This window comes from Mesoplodon bidens (assembly GCF_964165515.1).
Source record: "Mesoplodon bidens genome assembly, chromosome: 12".
NCBI lineage: Eukaryota > Metazoa > Chordata > Mammalia > Artiodactyla > Ziphiidae > Mesoplodon > Mesoplodon bidens.
The window spans coordinates 48,403,621-48,423,293 of NC_138168.1; the positions used below are offsets into that span (position 1 = coordinate 48,403,621).

Here is a 19,673-nt window from a genome sequence, read left to right on the forward strand (position 1 = left end):
AACTTACTGAAGAGAATCCTAGTGGATCTATTGTGATGAGCTGTAGATTTCTCTACAGGTCAGTTGCCTGTTTGATGACAACAGGAAACATTTTGTAAACAAGGAGGTTTGAAACCTCCAGTGGAGTGTGCTATTAAGGTCATAGGATTTTTATTTCTACCTAGCTCAATCAGCAGTGGCTGTGACTGTTTTTGTGTTTTGTTTTATGTTTGGTTTTTTTTCAGTGAAATGAAACCTGCCTCTAAAAACATCCTCCTAGGCCAGGCCTCTTGTTTTAGGTATCTGTGAGGAGGCCCCAAGGTTTAAAACAACTCTCAAACTTATTTAACAACGGGAAACTGCAACACTTTTTTTTTCTGCATGTGATGAAGAAATACTTGCTTACTGAGCTAAAAGTAACAAATTATAAAAGACAGCACAAGTCAAATAGAATCTTAGAATCAACTCTGATATATACTCTTGGTAGCAGCAGCAAAGTTGAAGAAAAATTTGGACTATAAAAGATTATCATTGAAAAATTTCTATTCATTACTTTTAAAAATTTCTCTATGAGTCTAGGAAAAGATTGCTATTTTTCAGTTTCACTGGTGGAATACCTAGGCTGAGTTTTTGAAACGTCAGTGTTCCAGTGGAGCATACTTTGACAGTTACTGGTATAAAACTGTATTAGCTGTAGAGTGCTCTAGGAAGATTTATAATAAAATTAATGATAATGTGTTGATTATGTCCTTGAGTGTAATATTCAAACAGTTTACTCTGACGGTTAGCTGAGAGTTGAGTTGAGGCATAGAGAAGTCTGATGCTAAGTTCCTTATGTTTGATTTCCTTCACTGCTTAAAGGAGAGTGATTGACATTTAGACCCAAGACTCTCACTCCAGACTCACTGTGCAGTCAGTGAGAAGCTGGCCTCTCAGCATGTGCTGGTGTCATGCCTGTTCCATGCTGAGAAAACAGCACCAATGCTAATTGAAACGGTAGAGATGATTACCAAGGCTGTAGCTTGAGAAGCAACATATACCGACAATGAAGGGCAAAGGGCTATTTATTTAGAAAAGTTCACCATCAAATCACTGGACAGGATGAACAACTCGTGGAGAAAATCAACACTTAGTACAATCAAAAGGGAATCCACTGTTACTTGCTAGGCACTCTCAATGTGAAAAAAACTCCCTTAAACATCTTCCACTGGATAAGCAACCATGATTGTGAAAAATCCATCTTATTTTTTTTTTCTGTTGATACCTCTTTCCAAGGTTTTCCGAATTATATTTAAGCATCTGTAAATGCAGAACAGTACAGGCTGTCTGATGTTAGCGAGCACCCAATTTAGCATTAATTTCTTTGGATGGAAATCTGAGCCATATGTTTATGTTAGTAATAGCAACACTACGTAATTTGATCATTCTTGAGCAGGCTGATGTAGTTTCATCTCAAAGAGGGAGTTCTGAGAGTTTGCGGAAGCATCAGCAGCTTTCAGTACAGAGGCTACACAAGTTTTCTAATCTTATTTTATTTAATTTCTCTATTGATCTGACTTTGATTAGAGGTTCATATAAAACTGTGATTCTTCTATGCCTTGATTATATGAAAGTATTTCTTGTCTGTCTCCTAGCACCAGGAGCAACTGAAAGTAAGTTAATTGTTACAAGGTTGTAGCAGAGAAGCACAAGTGCTCTTTGAGGTGGCTGTTATACTAGATTTCCAGATGGTTGAGATATTTTAAAAAATATATCCAACCTTGCTTCATGTCACAAGGGTACAGAAATCCAGTGGAGAAGTGCATCTTTCCAAGTGCTCTCATGTGCACATAAACAGCTTTGACTTTGGGAGCCAGCAAGGGGCACATAAAACAAAATGAGTAAAAAAAAAATTGCACATAGAGTAATTTTAATCCATTCCATTTTTTAAATACCACAATAAATTTAATTTTCACAATAAATTAAATAGCCATATTCAGTTTACAAAATAGAATTACTTAGTGTGAAACCAGTATTTACAACTATATACACTATGTACATGACATTTCTCTTTGTTGACATAGAACATGGAAGTAAAAGGACTTGACTTTCCGATGTGTGATTGACATGCTACAAGTGACACCATGGTCCATATGAGAAAACGATAGTGCAAAATCACCACAGGAACTTTGGAACGATGTCAATTTTATGAGATAAGACATTTTTTTAAATAATAAGAAAATAGTATTTTCTGTTTTCATGGCATCAATTCAGCATCTGAATTAAAGAGTCAGCTTTCCCTTAGAAAAGAATGCATAACCGAATCCTCTGCTTCCTGAAACTTCACAGCCATTGGTACATTTTCACATGTTAATCTTTTGGCTTAAATCTATGAAAATGGCAGGCGACAAATTCTGACTCAAAAGAAGACAAACTCTTTGAGAATAGCTGAAGTCACTTTCCCCCAGCACCACCACCTCTTCTTTTTGTAAATAGCATAAAAGATGCAACTATGTAGACAGCAAATTGGTTTGTTTTTTGTTTTTGTTTTTGTAAATTTTCAGTAGAAAAAGAGCTGATCTTATATTTGGTCACACACTGCGTATGTACAAGTATACATGGAAAAATGACTTGGACAGTTGTGTCTATAGGAAAAGTGCATATTTTAATCCAGATGAGACATTGTGTGTCCCCAGGCACAACACATAGTGTTGTATGACATTATTTTAGGGCCAGTTCAATGTCCTCCCAGTGATCTGGTAAAATTTTTGATTGAAAGGGTGAAAGAATTTGCGCAATTTGGTAATGACAGAGGGGTCCACCTCTGGATGAATGCGCCCCTTGCTGCCCGCCAGGCACTTATTAAAGATAATGTTAAATCGCAAGCAGTAAAACCCTCTGGTAGCATTGAAATACAAATTGTATTGACTTATCCTCGGGGGAAGATTTAGGAACTTCTCCACGAGTTGAAGTTCTGGCAGGGGTTCCGTAATGAGGCGATCTCCATCGACGATGTGAAATTGCTCAATTGGAAAGTACTTCAACCACCGTTCCAGATGTTTGGTGTAGATGCTGGTTCTTACTGCCTTGTATTTTGTGTTCACTTCGCAGGTATTAGGGTCTATAGCCAGCTTCTCAAACTTGTAATAGGTTTTATTCTTCCTCTCCTTCCCCTCTAGCACCTGAGTGTAATCAGAAATAGCTCTTGTGGTTGGCTCCCTGACAATGATCAACAACTTGATAGACGAGTTCATTTTGTAAATCCTTTCTGGAACTTCCTCCGTGATAAAATATGCTGGGCTCTTTTCAATTGTGATTTGCTGAGGGTAGGAAAAAGGCATCTTTTTCCTATACCACTCAATGCCCTTGGCATAATTCTCATCATTGTCAAAAAAGTGGATTTCTTGAGAGGCTTTGACCACTGCCGGATGGAGGTTCAGCATCTCAAGCAGGGCCCTGGTGCCTCCTTTCCTCACCCCGATGATAATGGCCTTGGGGAGCTGCTGGACCAGGTCATGAAGGCGTACCTGCTCTTTGGAAGAGTTGCCCTTCCGAAACTCGTGCAGCAAGCCACGCTTAAACTGCAGGGCGCGCAGGGGGAATTCAGCCTGACCACGGGCTCCAAATCGGCCTTCGATGGGGCAAATGGGTTGTAGCCTGTAAGCAACAGAGAGATGCTCTAAGGAGCTCACTGCAACTAATTTCTCATTTCTCTGGTTCCCCAGTGAGAGTAAGACTTTAAATGCATAAATAAAACCACTGTTCTCCGCCTACTGCAATCCACAATGAACATATGTTTGGGAACTTTTATTTTAAGCAACTCTGTATTAAATGAAGCACACATAATTGATGGAATATTTTTATTAGTGCTTCTTAAAATTTTTATTCACCAAGCTCTTAATTGACTATAGTGTGTACTGACGTTCACAGTACAGGACAGACAAGTGACACCAACCACACTAATAGCCTTTTAGCAGCCCACCCGTTAACATCATTTAGAAAATACGAAAGACGGAAGATTAGAATCTTCAGTTGGGAGGCTAAAGGGCAGCTAGGAGGCCACGTCTTGTGGGTTTCATGCGGTATTATTTTCTTGCAGCTCAGCTGCACTCATATGACTCTGAAAAATCTTTGAGATATAATCTGAAAAGAGGTCCCAGTCTCTGCCCTCGGCTATTTGCGTCATCAACCTGCAAAATTCCAATCCTGGCACTTGCTGAGCTTTCCATTATATGAGAATTTCTGCTTTTGGCCTTGGGGACAGCTAGAAGAGTACATATTTCTTCTGCTTCTCTTTCTCTTTCTATCTAAAAAGGTCAGGCTTATGTTTTTACTTTGCTGAATATAGGAGCAAACCCAATGCCAACAGCAAGTGCTGTATGTCACCTACCACACCTGGGACCAGAAATCAACAAGACCTTGGCAGTGTCAGAAACCTCAGGTCCTCATTGTCAAGCCCATTTAAATCTGGGACTCAAGCTCATGAAGGAAGCAAAGTAATGGATGGAGCCAGAAAGGAGGATTTCCACTTCAACATGGCCCTAAGCAGTGAAAAAGCACCACTGCTTTTTTTCAGAGAGAAAGTTGTGGTAACAATCACAGTGATCTTAGGCTGGAGTGACTATTTGATTTGCTGTGGCCAATTTATATGGTTAGTAAACTGAATTTCCTTTTGGGTATAGTCTGCAATTGAACTGAATTCATTATAACTTTCCTAAGTTTATCTGAGAAGGTATCTTTGCTTTCTTGTTAAAGGGTATAATATTAGTCAAAATGGCTGTTAAACCAATTCCTCCAAATGAAGCTTCTAGTTGCCCTAATAATTTGGAGTCTATGTTCCCCTCTCTGTGGCAATGAGGCTGTCTCTTGCTTTTTGCAAGAGACCCCACTGTACCTTTCTTACCTTCTGTAATGTTTACAATTAAAGGGAGAAGGGAAAAACCTCAAGGTCATGCCAAGGCATTTTGCAGAACTGAGGGGAAGGGGCTTGGCCTATGCAATGTTTAAACAGCTATCTATCATAATGCTTAAGGAAATATATGAACATATTTTACCTTTTTTGTGGGTTTTTTATGATTCTAAAAACAACTTATGCTCATTGTGGAAAACATAAAAATATGGCATACTATAAAAAACAGGGTTAATCACAGTTAATATTTTAGAGAAACATGAATTTTGTTTTCATAAATTTGTTAATAGGATTAATATGTTACAGCTCTAAATGGAAGATATGTGAGGAGCAACATGTACATAGTCAAAGTATGTTTTCAATTGTGACGTTGATTGGGATGTCACAAATTCATCTTTTAGCTCTTGCTGGGCTCTGGTTGAGAATTAAACCCTAATCCCTTAAGGCATCCATTGAATGGAATGGATGGACTTCTCTCCCAGGCATCTTGAATGATGCTGTCTTTGGGAGAACTGAGGAAACAGTCAATCAAATCCTTTCCTGTAGGACTTGATTCTCTCACAGAACCCAGGCTAAGAGAGGCTGAAACAGTGTCTGCCCTGTCTGAGCTCGAAAGGAATTTCTCTACTTCTAGAAAAGATCATTTTCCTTCTTTCCTTTATTTACCTTCTACCATGGGAGCTCATTCCCTGCAGAACAATTGCTTTTTGGACTCCCTAACTCAAGATAGGAAAAAATATCATATTATTTCCACTCCCTGAAGAGTAGGCATGGACCCCAGACTAAAAAACATGAAATTTTAGGATTGGAAGGGACAGTAGAAGTAATTGAGCTCAGCCTCCCACCCAGAGAGCAGGGTCTTCAGTTTCTAAAGGACAGGTCTGTGTCAACATGTGTCAATTTCAGACGATCTGCTCGAACTCTCAAGTGAGAGGTTTTGAGAAAGCCCCCCAAGCAATCCAATTCCTTATAAAAGCTACCCCATTAGAGACTAGAGACCAGGTTAAAAATGAAGAGAGTTATCAACTAAATAACTAATATGTTAATGATTGTTAGATCAATTACTCAATAAAGCAAATGATTAGAAGCAAACTAAAGGTATTGGGAAGAACTTGATATAAAAGTTCCATTATGGACATAGGACAATGGTACCACCTCAAGGCTCTTCACTGATAACAAGTCCTACTTTAGGGAACTAATCGGAGTCAGTGATAAGCTCTGGGTTATACCGTTTCCCATAGTGAGTAGGAAGTTTACTTAGGAATTTTGAATTGAAAAGCATCAGAGGGGTTCATTTTATCAGTCAAAATTAATACTGGCTGAAGGAAAGCAAAGACCACTGTTATATTATTTGTTAACTATTTCTGTGATAAGATCTATAGATTAGAAAAGAAAAACTGTAAGGAAGATATTTTTATTTTAATGTGTGGCTACACTTTTATAGAAAATGGGAATTGAATTCATGGGGAACATACATCAGTCTTTCAAGAGCAATAATTAATTTTAAAGGGCAAAAAAGGAAGCTTCAAATTTCAGAAATTAACTTCTCTACCCTTTCCAATCATACCGGATGTGGGACAGTCCAGTGGCATTCAATCTGAAGCCAGCTGACACTGCTGGACTTCTGCAGGTCTAGTACCTCTCAACTGTTGGCTTATTTAGAGCCAAACCCTAGCTCTGTAAATTTCCTCTCTGTGAATTTTCCATTGCTTTCTGGGCCATTACTCTGAGTGACAGACTCCTTGTCTGGTATGTTCAGCTCCTGGAAAGCAGAGTTAATTAACATAGTTAAAACTCCCCAAGCCTGCAGCCATCTTTCCAGGGCAATGGATTCCAAACCCGATGAGCTCCTTTACAGGCTCATACATAAGTTTAACTCTCTTGGTAGCACATTAATTGCCCACTTATAAATTTCAAAATGTAGATACATAAATACATCATCACTATTTTGCTACGGCTAGAGGTCAACAACCAGATGCACACAGAGCTATAGTAAATGACATTTTTACTGTACATGGCTTTATCCCTTCTCTGAAAGCAAACAACACACACAGAATACAAATGGATCTTGATGAACACCTTGGTTTGAGCAACTTGGATCTCTTTCTTTTAAAGGCTCAATAAATCAAAATCAATACTGCAGAAAAACATGCTTCTTGGGAATCTTGAAGGAGGAAAACAAATGGGTAGATTTAAAATTATGTCCTAAGGAAGTTTAAATCAAGAGACATTTAAAGTCACACAGGCATAAGTATGTGTTTAATCACTTACCTATCCAAGCTCCCAACTCTGGCGACTAGATACAGGAGACTCCCAACGGCAAGGCTTCCCAGCACCAGGAGCTTCTGTCTCAGCCATGCCTGCTGTTTGAATAGCATGGCCCTCCATCAACCTTCAGAACTTCTGCAGCCTGAGAGATGGGGATAGAAGGGGACTCATCAGCAGTCATCTCTTACTGGCTCTGTTGATTGTTACAAAGCCAAGCAGGGGTGGGAATACAGGGGATAAAGTGATGTCACACAAAGAACAGATGACATACCAGCCTTGACAGCGTTCATGGACAACAGCTATTTAGCAAAACTTACCTACCTTTCCCTGCTCTGTGTTATAAGATCAAATACTAAACCAGAGGGAAGACACTAACTAGACAGAACTTGCTGGGCAACTGTCAAAGTACACTAAAATGCATATATAATTTTAAATGCATACATAAATGCATATATATATGTAAATATATATGTGTTTTTGTTGTTAATCATTCAAAGAATACTGATAAAATGAGCAACTGAGCAACCTGAGGTTTAGCAGCAGGGCAACCAGTAAACTAAAGGTTCTACTTCAGTATAATGGGATGAAGGTACAACTGAAATCCCCCTTCAGTAAGTTAGTATTTGGGGCATAACAATGACATACTTTACTGATATGTTTTTTGTTTCGTTTTGTTCTAGTTGTGAACGGAGGAAGGGAGTAAGATCAAAAGCTATGTCTTTACTTACTGAGGTCATCAGTGGTAGCTATGAGGATCTCAAATGTTTGGGGACAGTGGCTCTCAGTAACCTGATGTTTCCCTTCATCTCCTCTGCCCAGGCCTGGATTGGACTGACTGATTCTGAAAACATGCTCAGACTAGATGCCCTGCTATGTGACCCCCTCCTGGCTCTCAGTGAATTTAAACAGGGTTGGTGTTATGGGCCTCACTCTAACATCAAGACAGAAGTTTACCCGGAAGCTTTGTACTCTTATACCTGAAATAAGGCCAGCTGAGGAGTGTAAGGCTTTACTAGTGCTGTTATTAAATTTTGGGAAAAAATGCAAGCTTCCAATTCAGTCTCTCTTATTAAATATAAATCCAATCCCCCTTTCAAGATAAGATTGTTTGCTTCACATTCAAAGTCAAAATGGTAACCCCAGAAGAGGGACAACAGCAATGGGTCGTGGTTAGAGATTGTTTTGATGCAATAGTCTCTCCCTATTTGCTAAGTGAAGATTTTCTCTGTACAAAAAAGGATTATACGGGAGTTGAGGAAGATGGCGGAAGGGTGAGACGTGGAGATCACCTTCCTCCCCACAGATACATCAGAAATACATCTACACATGGAACTGCTCCTATAGAACACCCACTGGACGCTGGCAGAAGACCTCAGACCTCCCAAAAGGTTCAGAATGTTTCCCAAATGTTAGATCATCAAATAAAACAATGCCATAAAAAAAAAGGATTATACTAGGATTGATGGGTTGATTCATTCATTCATCAGGAAATACTGAGCACTGATAGCATTTCCAGTTATTCTACTAGGTTTATAGGGGATCCCAGAAAAGCTCCTTAAAGAGTTTTAGCCCTTGGAAAACTGATGATGTGATTAGAGAATCATGAAACAATCAGAGAACACCACCTCATTCATGATAATGCATGAATAACTGTTGGGAAAAGAAAATGAAGGAGATGGTCAGGTATGGGGGCTCGATGGGAATGCTGTTTGGTGGTATGTAGTATACGATTTGCTGAGGAGGCTGTAGGAGGTCCTCCCAAAAGGGAGAGAGAAGAGCAGCATTCACCCAACACACAGCCCACAAATATTTATGGAACGTGACTTAGGTTTTAGATTCTGTACCGGGTGCCCCAGAGATAGTGGCCAACATGGGAGGCTATAGTCTCATGGAGAAGACAGAAACTAAACCGGTAAATGTAGGATTCACATGTACCTACAAATTGTAATAACAGAGGAAAAGTACAGGATGCAGTGAGAAAGAATACAGGAGGAAGCTACTTCCGTCCTTCCTGAAGAAGTGACATTTGGGCTTATGCCTGGAGCACAAGGACCAAGGAGGGCTGGAGGAGGGCAAGGTGGGTTTCAGCCAGACTAACCAGTGTGTGCAAAAGTGCTGCGCAGGGAAAAAGCTTGGCTAGTTTGAGAAGCGAAGGAAGGTTGGTGTGGTTGGACACAGGGATTTAGCGGAGAAGAGAGGGCTAAGAGCAAAAGCAAAGAAGAGGCAATAAGAAAGGTCTTTGTAGGGACTGGGTGAGGGTGGGGTTCTAGCTTAGCATGGCCTGCCTTGTGTGTAGATAAAATGGGGAAGAAAAGAGGGAGAGAAAAGAAGGTTTGTTGAGACCGACTGTGACAAGGACATTATCCAGGTGATATTTCAGGAAATTGTCAGAAAAATCCTACTAGGAAGATACAGTTATTTCCACTTCAAAAACAGGTAAAGTGAAGCTCAGACAATTTTCTCTAACTTGCCTGCGATCACACAACTTGCAGGTAATGTGGAGGCAAAGGCAGTAACTTATGTAGCATGACTCAGGGCTTCACTGAAAGAATCAATCTTCTCCTGTCTCTGGGTTGATGTCTGAAGTCCTCAGAGCCACCTACCTTCAGCACAGGGCTCTGATCCCTGCTGAAATGCAAATACTGCAGCAAGATGTGGAACAGGGTGGCAGAAAGAAACCTGTGTTCAAGTCCCCTATTGAAATTCTCCCCTTAGTGATCTTGCAGTTGCTGTTTAGATTCTCTGAACCTTTTTTCCTTCTCTATAAAATGGGGACAATCTCTAACTTCCCCACTCCATAGGGCTATAACGAGAATGAAGTAAGAGTTCTACAAGTGACATCACTACACAAAGGCTTATTAATATGCCAGGCTAACATAAGGGATTATGTGTCATTATATCTTAGTGTAAATGAATTTAATGTGTGCTCGCAAACAGTATGAGAGAGTAAAAGCTAGGATGTGGTTGAAGAGGGCCAGCTACAAATGGGAGAGATGGGAAAAGCAAAGGTAAAAATGTGCTTGCCCGTGGCCTCAATGAGGGTCACCGGCCTCATACAGAGGAGCAACTTGGAGGGAGGCTGGGGGTCACCTGGCCTCCTCTGCTACCTAAATGTAGCACCCACGCTCCCCATTCAAAACTATACCGCATGATACTTAGTCTGCTTTCACCAGCTCCCTGATCCACCTGTCTGTCTGCAGCTACAGCTCAGCCATTCTTCAAGGTCTGGGCCATGTCCCAGTTCCTCTAGGAAGGGCTCTCCAGCTGATGCCCTAGTCCATGGTCCACTCCCTCCTCTCCTGAATTCTTGTTCTTGTAGTTAGAACCACAGTTAGGAATCCAGTGTTCAGAAGTGTTGCATTAGCGTTAGCTGCTGCCTTCTGCGTGTTCCATCACACCTCCTAGCAATGGGCTAAGCCCGCTGACTGACTGAGAAATCCGAGAAGACTAACTGAAAGTCAGTCTGCCTGGAATCTGTCTGCTTTGCTCCACAGGCTGGTGGTTCCCCATGTTGAATTTGCAGAGTCCTTAGAAAACACACACCTGCCCCCCCCACTCAGAGATTCCAACTCAACAGGTCTGTATTAATCTTGTGTCTGTATTTTTACAGTGGAGGGAATGACGCACAAAACTCCAAATCGTTCTCTATTATCTCTTTTCTCTTTGGTCCCCACGGTCAGTAAACTCTCCTTAATTTCTTCTCTCCTTGTCCTGTCCAGGCACTTAGTGCCTCCCTTGTTTCTTAACACTTGGGTGTGTCTCTGTGTTCATTTCCTATGGTCCAGACAGTCTGATAAATCTTCCTAACACAACTTATTTTGTCAGTCATCTGTTTTCAGTTGTTCACTAGATCAAGTCCAATCTCTTCCCCTTGCCAGCCCAGGCCCTTCCTTCTGAGGTCCCAGCTTGGGCAGTTGGCTTCCTCCCTCTTATTACTCACCAACACCAGCCCCATGCCTGTCAGGTCGGCCTCTTCATGGCTCCCCATACCCCTGCGATCTCAGCTCTATGCTCTTGTCAGTTTCCTCACTGGCCTGGAATGTCTTTCCTATGTCTCCTCCTTTAATACTCCCAGATTCCACTGATATCTTCCTGGGGAGGGTGGTCCTGGTGGAGGTGGAATTTGGTGGGGGGGGGAAATTCCAACACTCTTTCCGTTGGTAGGTAGTAATGGGTCAGGTCCCTTGTGTAGATAATTATGGGACCAAAGGGTCATAACTGGGTTTAGGGATAAAACTTGGGAGACATTTACCTGCATGGGGTGAGTGAAGCTATGAAGCCATCTCACAGCTGAACTCTGCTTGAGTGAGCAGGCAGGAAAGAGACGAAAAAAGCGATTAAGGGGGCTTCCCTGGTGGCGCAGTGGTTGAGAATCTGCCTGCTAATGCAGGGGACACGGGTTCGAGCCCTGGTCTGAGAGGATCCCACATGCCGCAGAGCGACTGGGCCCGTGAGCCGCAACTACTGAGCCTGCACGTCTGGAGCCTGTGCTCCGCAACAGGAGAGGCCGCGACAGCGAGAGGCCCGCGCACCGCGATGAAGAGTGGCCCCCGCTTGCCGCAACTAGAGAAAGCCCTCGCACAGAAACAAAGACCCAACACAGCCAAAAATAAATAAATTAATAAACTCCTACCCCCAACATCTTCTTTAAAAAAAAAAAAAAGTGACTAAGGATGTGAAGGCTGCTGGGGAAGTAGCCCAAGATTTAGGAGAATATCATGGCAAAGTTCTCCAGTTCTCTATTGCAACGCACATATCATCCGGTAAACATTAGATTATTAAACCTGACTGAATATGGGGTCATTACTTCTTCTACTGCCACTGAATGTCGCTCAGTCTCGAAGTCTCCAATGCTCCACCCACAGACTCTTCCTTTGTGAGGAGCCCAGTTATCACCATGAAGGTTTTCCTCTGTGGGATAAGTTGCTGCTGCCGGCCCAGCTTCTTTACGTCTGAGATGACTTAAATACACCCACTGGGGTTTTCTCTCTTTGGGAGTCCTGATTTCTCCAGCCTTTTGTTTGCAGGGCTGGCCTAGCTCTTTACACTGCCTCGTCCACTAATGGAAGGTCCATTATGCCCTCCAAAGCATCTTTTTGCCCACTATGACACTGAGGAAAACTAAGCTTTCTTTAATTTATGTGAGACCTCAACTAATATGAACAAGTTGTACAGGGTGAAGTACAAAGACCATTGGATTGGGAGTCAAAGCCCTTGAGTCACATTTTTGTTTAGTTTTGTAACTGAAAGTTTCTGAGTTTTGGTATCCTCACCTGTAAAATGAAGATAATAATGTCTGTCTCACAGGGGTGTTATGACAGGAGCCTTGAGTAAGATACTGTGGGATAGAACTTTACATTTGGGCACTTCACAAAAATGAAGGAGAATTAGTATCTTCGGGAGGGTAATACTTTAACAAGAAAAGAATAAAATAAATGCAGTTCTCATTAATAGTGTAAGTGGATTGCAAAACACTAAGTCCACTTTTATATAAATAACTTTCAATGGAAATTCCTGTTAAACATTAAAATGCTAACACACACTATAATTGCTGTTCAAAGCAAGATGGCACAATTACAAACAAACAAAAAGTTAACACTTATTTTAAGTAGAAATCTCTTGGAATTTTTGAGAAGTGAGGGGGGCCAAGGTTGCAGTTTCTAATGAGGCTCTCTAGGACACAGGAAGTGAAATCTCATCCTGCTTTGTAATCACTCAGACCATGTGCTAAGAGATAGTATTAGAGCAGCCGCAGAATAAACCTTGCTCAAGGAAAACCAAAGGTGGACTTCGCTGGTGGCACAGTGGTTAAGAATCCGCCTGCCAATGCAGGGGACACAGGTTCGAGCCCTGGTCCAGGAAAATCCCACATGCCGCGGAGCAACTAAGCCCGTGCACCACAACTACTAAGCCCACGTGCCACAGCTACTGAACCCATGTGCCACAACTACTGAAGCCCGTGTGCCTAGAGCCCGTGTTCCGCAACAAGAGAAGCCACCGCAGTGAGAAGCCCACGCACCACAACAAAGAGTAGCCCCCTCTTGCCGCAGCTAGAGAAAGCCCACATGCAGCAACGAAGACCCAATGCAGCCAAAAATAAATAAATAAATTTATTTTTTAAAAAAGGAAAACCAAACGTACTTGGCAAATTTAAGATTCAAGATGCCTCTTTGGTTTTCTATGACATCACAAAGTGCTCAAGCATCTGCCACAATGGAGTCTTAAAAGCTGGGAGTTGCAGGTCTTGGTCTAAGAGTACAAGTCACAGAGAAGCCATACCATCTAACCCTTACAGACAATGCTATTAAATTGGGGAGAAGGTTAGCTGCTTCTCCAACCCCAAAGTCCCTTCCCTTTAGCTATGCCAGCTTTAATGGATAGTTTAATAATCTTTCATCAGAGCAGTCATACTGGTAATAGGCAATTTATGTAAAATTAAAGATTTAAAAAATTTATTATTTCTTTTTATTAAAAAATAGTTAAAGACCTACAGTGACATTTAAGCCCTCCTTTATCTCCAGTTTTTAATCTCCCAGTCTCTTTCATTTTGTGTGCCAAGAACAGCACAATTATAGTTTCTCCAGACTATGAAAGCTTTAATAGACATGGTATCTTAGCTGAACAAAGCCGAGTATCTAAATAACAGAGTATGTGGCCAGAAACGACAAATTGTACAGACATCTGGCTGTTTCTCCAAAGCAGCACTAAGTAAAGAAAGAAATGATTCCCAAGCTGACACAAAGAAATAAGGGAATTCAAAAATAATAATAATAAAGATATGTTCAAGTGCTCTTCAAAGGCTTGTAGACACGGTTGCTGCAAGCCCCTGGTACCAGTAAAAATGATAACAGAAACAACATCAGCAAAGTTCATTAAAAACAACTGAACTTATATAGCAGAATTATTCCAAGGAAATCACAACAGTCTGTTGAATATTAGCTCATTTATCCTGGGCAACAGCCTTGTGGGGTGGACAGGAACCACATTTATTGAGCCCTTGTCTCTCTGTCACTTTCTTTCACATTTATTATCTCACATAATACAACAGACCTGTGAGGTATTATCCGTTTTATTATTTTTTCTGATGGAAACTGAAGAGCAGAGAGATGAACAGATTATTTACCCAAGGGCATGTGGCTGGTAAATGCAGGAGGATTTAAATTCAGAATTGTCTGACCCCAAAGAACATGGCCCCTTGATTGCAATGTCACTCCCTGAGCTTTGGATGCTCACCTGAGAGGTGCTTTCTTTTTTTTTATTTTTGATTAAATTTTTCTTTCAGTTTTATTGAGATGTAATTGACATAGAGCACGGTATAAGTTTAAGGTGTACAGCATAATGATTTCACTTACATGCATCATGAAATGATTATCACAGCAATTTTAGCGAACATCCTTCATCTCACACAGATACAAAGAAAAAGAAAAAAATCTTTTTCCTTGTTATGAGAACTCTTAACAACTTTTATATATGATGTAGGAAAGTATTAATGATATTTATCATGTTGTACATTACACCCCTAGTACTTATTTATAAGTGGAAGTTTGTACATTTTGACTACCTTCATACAATTCCCACCCACTACACCCAACCCCTGCTTCTGGTAACCATAATCTGATCTCTTTTTCTATGAGTTTGTGTATTTGTTTTTTGAAGTACAATTGACCTACAACACTATGTCGTTCCTAATGCATAACGCAGTGATTTGATATTTCTATACATTTAGAAATGATCACCACTGGGAGACTCTTAATAAATACTTGCTTATTGACTGATGCGAGCAGACAAAGCCACTTCAACTCTCCTCAAATTTCCTTCCATTAAACCTTGCAGTAGAAGATGAGGAGGTGAAAAGAAAGAGTAAAAGAGGGAAACATTTTTATGGAGGGGTAAATAAAAAGGGCTATTTGGGTGGTTTGAACCCAATAAAAGGAAGGGAAAATATTAATAAGTAATAATAATGATAATGAAAATAATAATGAAAGGTAATGTCTTTATAGGTTATAATGTATTTTTCATATTCACTATACTGCTTATGATTAAAACCAACCAGAATCATGGGTACCCCACTTGTCTTCCCCAAAATTCAAGAACTGACTCTCCTTTTGAAAGATTTTTTGGTAGAGGATCAAAATAACATTGGTTTTGACTGCCACTTGATTCAGATTCTTATGTCCTGATCTCAGTAAGATCTTGGTTAAATCCATTTATTGCCTTTTCATTATCACCCTGTCTCATTTTACCTCCTCCCAGCTCTCCTCCTCAGTATCTCAATGAATAGCTTCCCATCTGCTGACGGGGGTTGCCCAACCCAGAAACCTTGGAATCCAATCATCCTTGGCTCCACCCGGCCAGTAAAATTCTATCTCCAAAGTACTATTAGACTCTACCTAGTTCTCTGCACTGTCATTTGTGAGTGCCTTGGTTCAGGCCACACTCTCTTTCCCTCAGATTTTATGGGCTCCTAACTGGCCTCCCCACTGTTAGTTTTGTTTTTGCCTCAGTTTATTCTCCACACTGATGACAGAGTGGTCTTTCCAAACAGAAATCTGATCCTGTTGCCTTCAGGTTTAATACTCTTTAATGGGACCCTATTATCCACAGGGTTTTAAAAGGCCTTTTACTTCTTTCCACCACAATTCCTCATTACCACCACCCCTCCCCCAGCACGTTCATGTACAAACTTCAGTAGACAGAACAACTTGCAGTTCTTTTGAATAGGTCATGGTCAGTTTTGCATCAGGGCCTTTCTATTGATACATAAAGTTTCCAGAGCCTAAAAACAATAACTCTGTGCCTCATCTATTGGGTCTGGGGCACCAATAGATGGTGTCCCCGTAGGATACTAATAGCCTGCCCCAAAGAACTTCTGTGAGTAGGAAATGAGCATGTAAAGTAATTAGAACACTGTTTGACACATCGTAATACTCAATAAACATTAGCCACATCTACTAATGCTGACTTCTCTCCAGGCCTTGGACTAATTCCTATCTTTTAGATTTTAGGCTCCTTGGGAAAGTCTTTCTTTATCACATAAGGTTGGCTTACATGTTCCTTCTATGTGTCAGCACAGCATCATTTAATTCTACTGAAACCAAATTGTAATTGCCTGTGTACTGTGTGTCCCTCTAACTAGAATGTAACTTCCATGAGATTATGGACTGTGCCGTGTTCGTTACTGTATCACCAGCATTTAGGGTCTCATACTCAGTAAATAATTGCTGAATAATTGAATCAGCTAGATGAAATGAACTTTGACTATCCTAATAGCTATGGTATCTGGATACCACATCTCTTTAAGCAGGTAAAAGTACTTTATCTTTGTTTAGTACTTTGCAGGCTTACAGAGTGCTATATGTGTATAATAACCTCATTAATATATAACCTCATTTCCCCACCCTTTTTCTTTTTTAGAGATTTTTTTTTGATGCGGACCACTTTTTAATAAAAGTCTTTATTGAGTTCGTTACAATATTGCTTCTGTTTTATGTGTTTTTTTTTTGGCTGGGAGACATGTGGGATCTCCCTGACCAGGGATTGTACCCACACCCCATGCATTGGAAGAAGAAGTCTCAATCACTGGACCGCCAGGGATGTCCCTCCCCACCTTTGTATTTTGAAAAAATTTGAATGATTACATATCCTTCATCTAGATTTACCGATTATTAAATTTTGACATCTTTGCTTTATCTTTCTCTATATAAACATATATTATTTTTACCAAACCATTTAAGAATAAGTAGCAGATTATCAACATTTCAGCGTGTTAGAAGACCCGCACCTGATCCCCACAAAGTCCTGTGATATAAGTGGGGCAGTGGGCATTCTTTTTTTTTTCTTTATAACAAATTTAATCAGTTATACATGTACATATGTTCCCATATCCCCTCCCTTTTGCGTCTCCCTCCCACCCTCCCTATCCCACCCCTCCAGGCGGTCACAAAGCACCGAGCTCATCTCCCTGTGCTCTGCGGCTGCTTCCCACTAGCTATCTACCTTACGTTTGGTAGTGTATATATGTCCATGCCGCTCTTTCGCTTTGTCACAGCTTACCCTTCCCCCTCCCCATATCCTCAAGTCCATTCTCTAGTAGGTCTGTGTCTTTATTCCAGTCTTACCCTTAGGTTCTTCATGACCTTTTTTTTCTTAAATTCCATATATGTGTCAGCATACAGTATTTGTCTTTCTCTTTCTGACTTACTTCACTCTGTATGACAGACTCTAGGTCCATCCACCCCATTACAAATAGCTCAATTTCGTTTCTTTTTATGGCTGAGTAATATTCCATTGTATATATGTGCCACATCTTCTTTATCCATTCATCCGATGATGGACACTTAGGTTGTTTCCATCTCCGGGCTATTGTAAATAGGGCTGCTATGAACATTTTGGTACATGTCTCTTTTTGAATTATGGTTTTCTCAGGGTATATGCCCAGTAGTGGGATTGCTGGGTCATATGGTAGCTCTATTTGTAGTTTTTTAAGGAACCTCCATACCGTTCTCCATAGTGGCTGTACCAATTCACATTCCCACCAGCAGTGCAAGAGTGTTCCTTTTTTTCCACACCCTCTCCAGCATTTATTGTTTCTAGATTTTTGGATGATGGCCATTCTGACTGGTGTGAGATGATATCTCATTGTAGTTTTGATTTGCATTTCTCTAATGAGTAAAGATGTTGCGCATCCTTTCATGTGTTTGTTGGCAGTCTGTATATCTTCTGTGGAGAAATGTCTGTTTAGGTCTTCTGCCCATTTTTGGATTGGGTTGTTTGTTTTTTTGCTATTGAGCTGCATGAGCTGCTTATAAATTTTGGAGATTAATCCTTTGTCAGTTGCTTCATTTGCAAATATTTTCTCCCATTCTGAGGGTTGTCTTTTGGTCTTGTTTATGGTTTCCTTTGCTGTGCAAAAGCTTTTAAGTTTCATTAGGTCCCATGTGTTTATTTTTGTCTTTATTTCCATTTCTCTAGGAGGTGGGTCCAAAAGGATCTTGCTGTGATTTATGTCATAGAGTGTTCTGCCTATGTTTTCCTCTAAGAGTTTGATAGTGTCTGGCCTTACATTTAGGTCTTTAATCCATTTTGAGCTTATTTTTGTGTATGGTGTTAGGGAGTGATCTAATCTCATACTTTTACATGTCCCTGTCCAGTTTTCCCAGCACCACTTATTGAAGAGACTGTCCTTTCTCCACTGTACATTCCTGCCTCCTTTATCAAAGATAAGGTGACCATATGTGCGTGGGTTTATCTCTGGGCTTTCTATCCTGTTCCATTGATCTATCTTTCTGTTTTTGTGCCAGTACCATACTGTCTTGATTACTGTAGCTTTGTAGTATAGTCTGAAGTCAGGGAGCCTGATTCCTCCAGCTCCATTTTTCGTTCTCAAGATTGCTTTGGCTATTCAGGGTCTTTTGTGTTTCTATACAAATTGTGAATTTTTTTGTTCTAGTTCTGTGAAAAATGCCAGTGGTAGTTTGATAGGGATTGCATTGAATCTGTAGATTGCTTTAGGTAGTAGAGTCATTTTCACAATGTTGATTCTTCCAATCCAAGAACATGGTACATCTCTCCATCTATTTGTATCATCTTTAATTTCTTTCATCAGTGTCTTATAATTTTCTGCATACAGGTCTTTTGTCTCCTTAGGTAGGTTTATTCCTAGATATTTTATTCTTTTTGTTGCAATGGTAAATGGGAGTGTTTCCTTGATTTCACTTTCAGATTTTTCATCATTAGTATATAGGAATGCCAGAGATTTCTGTGCATTAATTTTGTATCCTGCTACTTTACCAAATTCATTGATTCATTGATTCATTGAGGCCTAGGAAAATGAAATGACCTGCCCAAAGCCTCAAACTATTAAACCTGGGGTTGCTAACTGCTAGTTTCAGGCTTTTTACATTGTGCAACTCTGCCTCCCTACTAAGTTCATTTAACGTTGAAAATGTTATAGAGTTTACTGGTAGAAATAGATATATCACTCATCTTCGCTTAAACATTCAACTTGTAAATTCTGATGAGTTAGGTATCAAAAAAAAAAAACCTTTGGAAAAGTGGCTAAGGAGAAAATATTCTGAGGAGATTTCTTGTACTGTCTCCTATTTGCTTTTCTCAATTCTTTTTTTTTTTTTTTTTTTTTTTTGCGGTACGCGGGCCTCTCACTTTTGTGGCCTCTCCCGTTGTGGAGCACAGGCTCTGGTCGTACAGGCTCAGCAGCCATGGCTCACGGGCGTAGCTGCTCCGCGGCATGTGGGATCTTCCCGGACCGGGGCTCGAACCCGCATCCCCTGCATTGGCAGGTGGACTCTCAACCACTGTGCCACCAGGGAAGCCCTCAATTCTTTTAAAGAAAGTAAAATGGAAAAAGCTCTTTCTATACAACGTGAATAATGGCAGCATCTGATGACGCCCATCCATCGGAGGGCTGGAGCTGGCTCGTACTTTGCAAGCTAGTTCTTAAAGCCATGATTAAGAACTACATTACAGACATTCACAATTTAAGAAGTTAAAAAACAAAGGCAATAAATATTGAAAACTC

At 40.5% G+C, this 19,673-nt stretch overlaps 1 protein-coding gene across 7 annotated transcripts in view; it reads right to left on the reverse strand.

Annotated features, from left to right (window-relative positions):
- Positions 1 to 1,901: 1,901 nt before the first annotated feature.
- HS3ST5 (heparan sulfate-glucosamine 3-sulfotransferase 5) overlaps positions 1,902 to 19,673 on the reverse strand; it is a 288,558-nt gene continuing 270,786 nt past the window's right edge. For all 7 annotated transcript variants that reach the window (XM_081251470.1, XM_081251471.1, XM_081251467.1 and 4 more), the window contains 2 exons: positions 7,139 to 7,277; positions 1,902 to 3,615 (listed from right to left, as the gene is read on the reverse strand). In XM_081251470.1, coding sequence (XP_081107596.1) covers positions 2,685 to 3,615; positions 7,139 to 7,245 — 1,038 coding nt within the window. In that variant the 5' untranslated portion in view covers positions 7,246 to 7,277 and the 3' untranslated portion in view covers positions 1,902 to 2,684. The remainder of the gene's footprint in view (positions 3,616 to 7,138; positions 7,278 to 19,673) is intronic.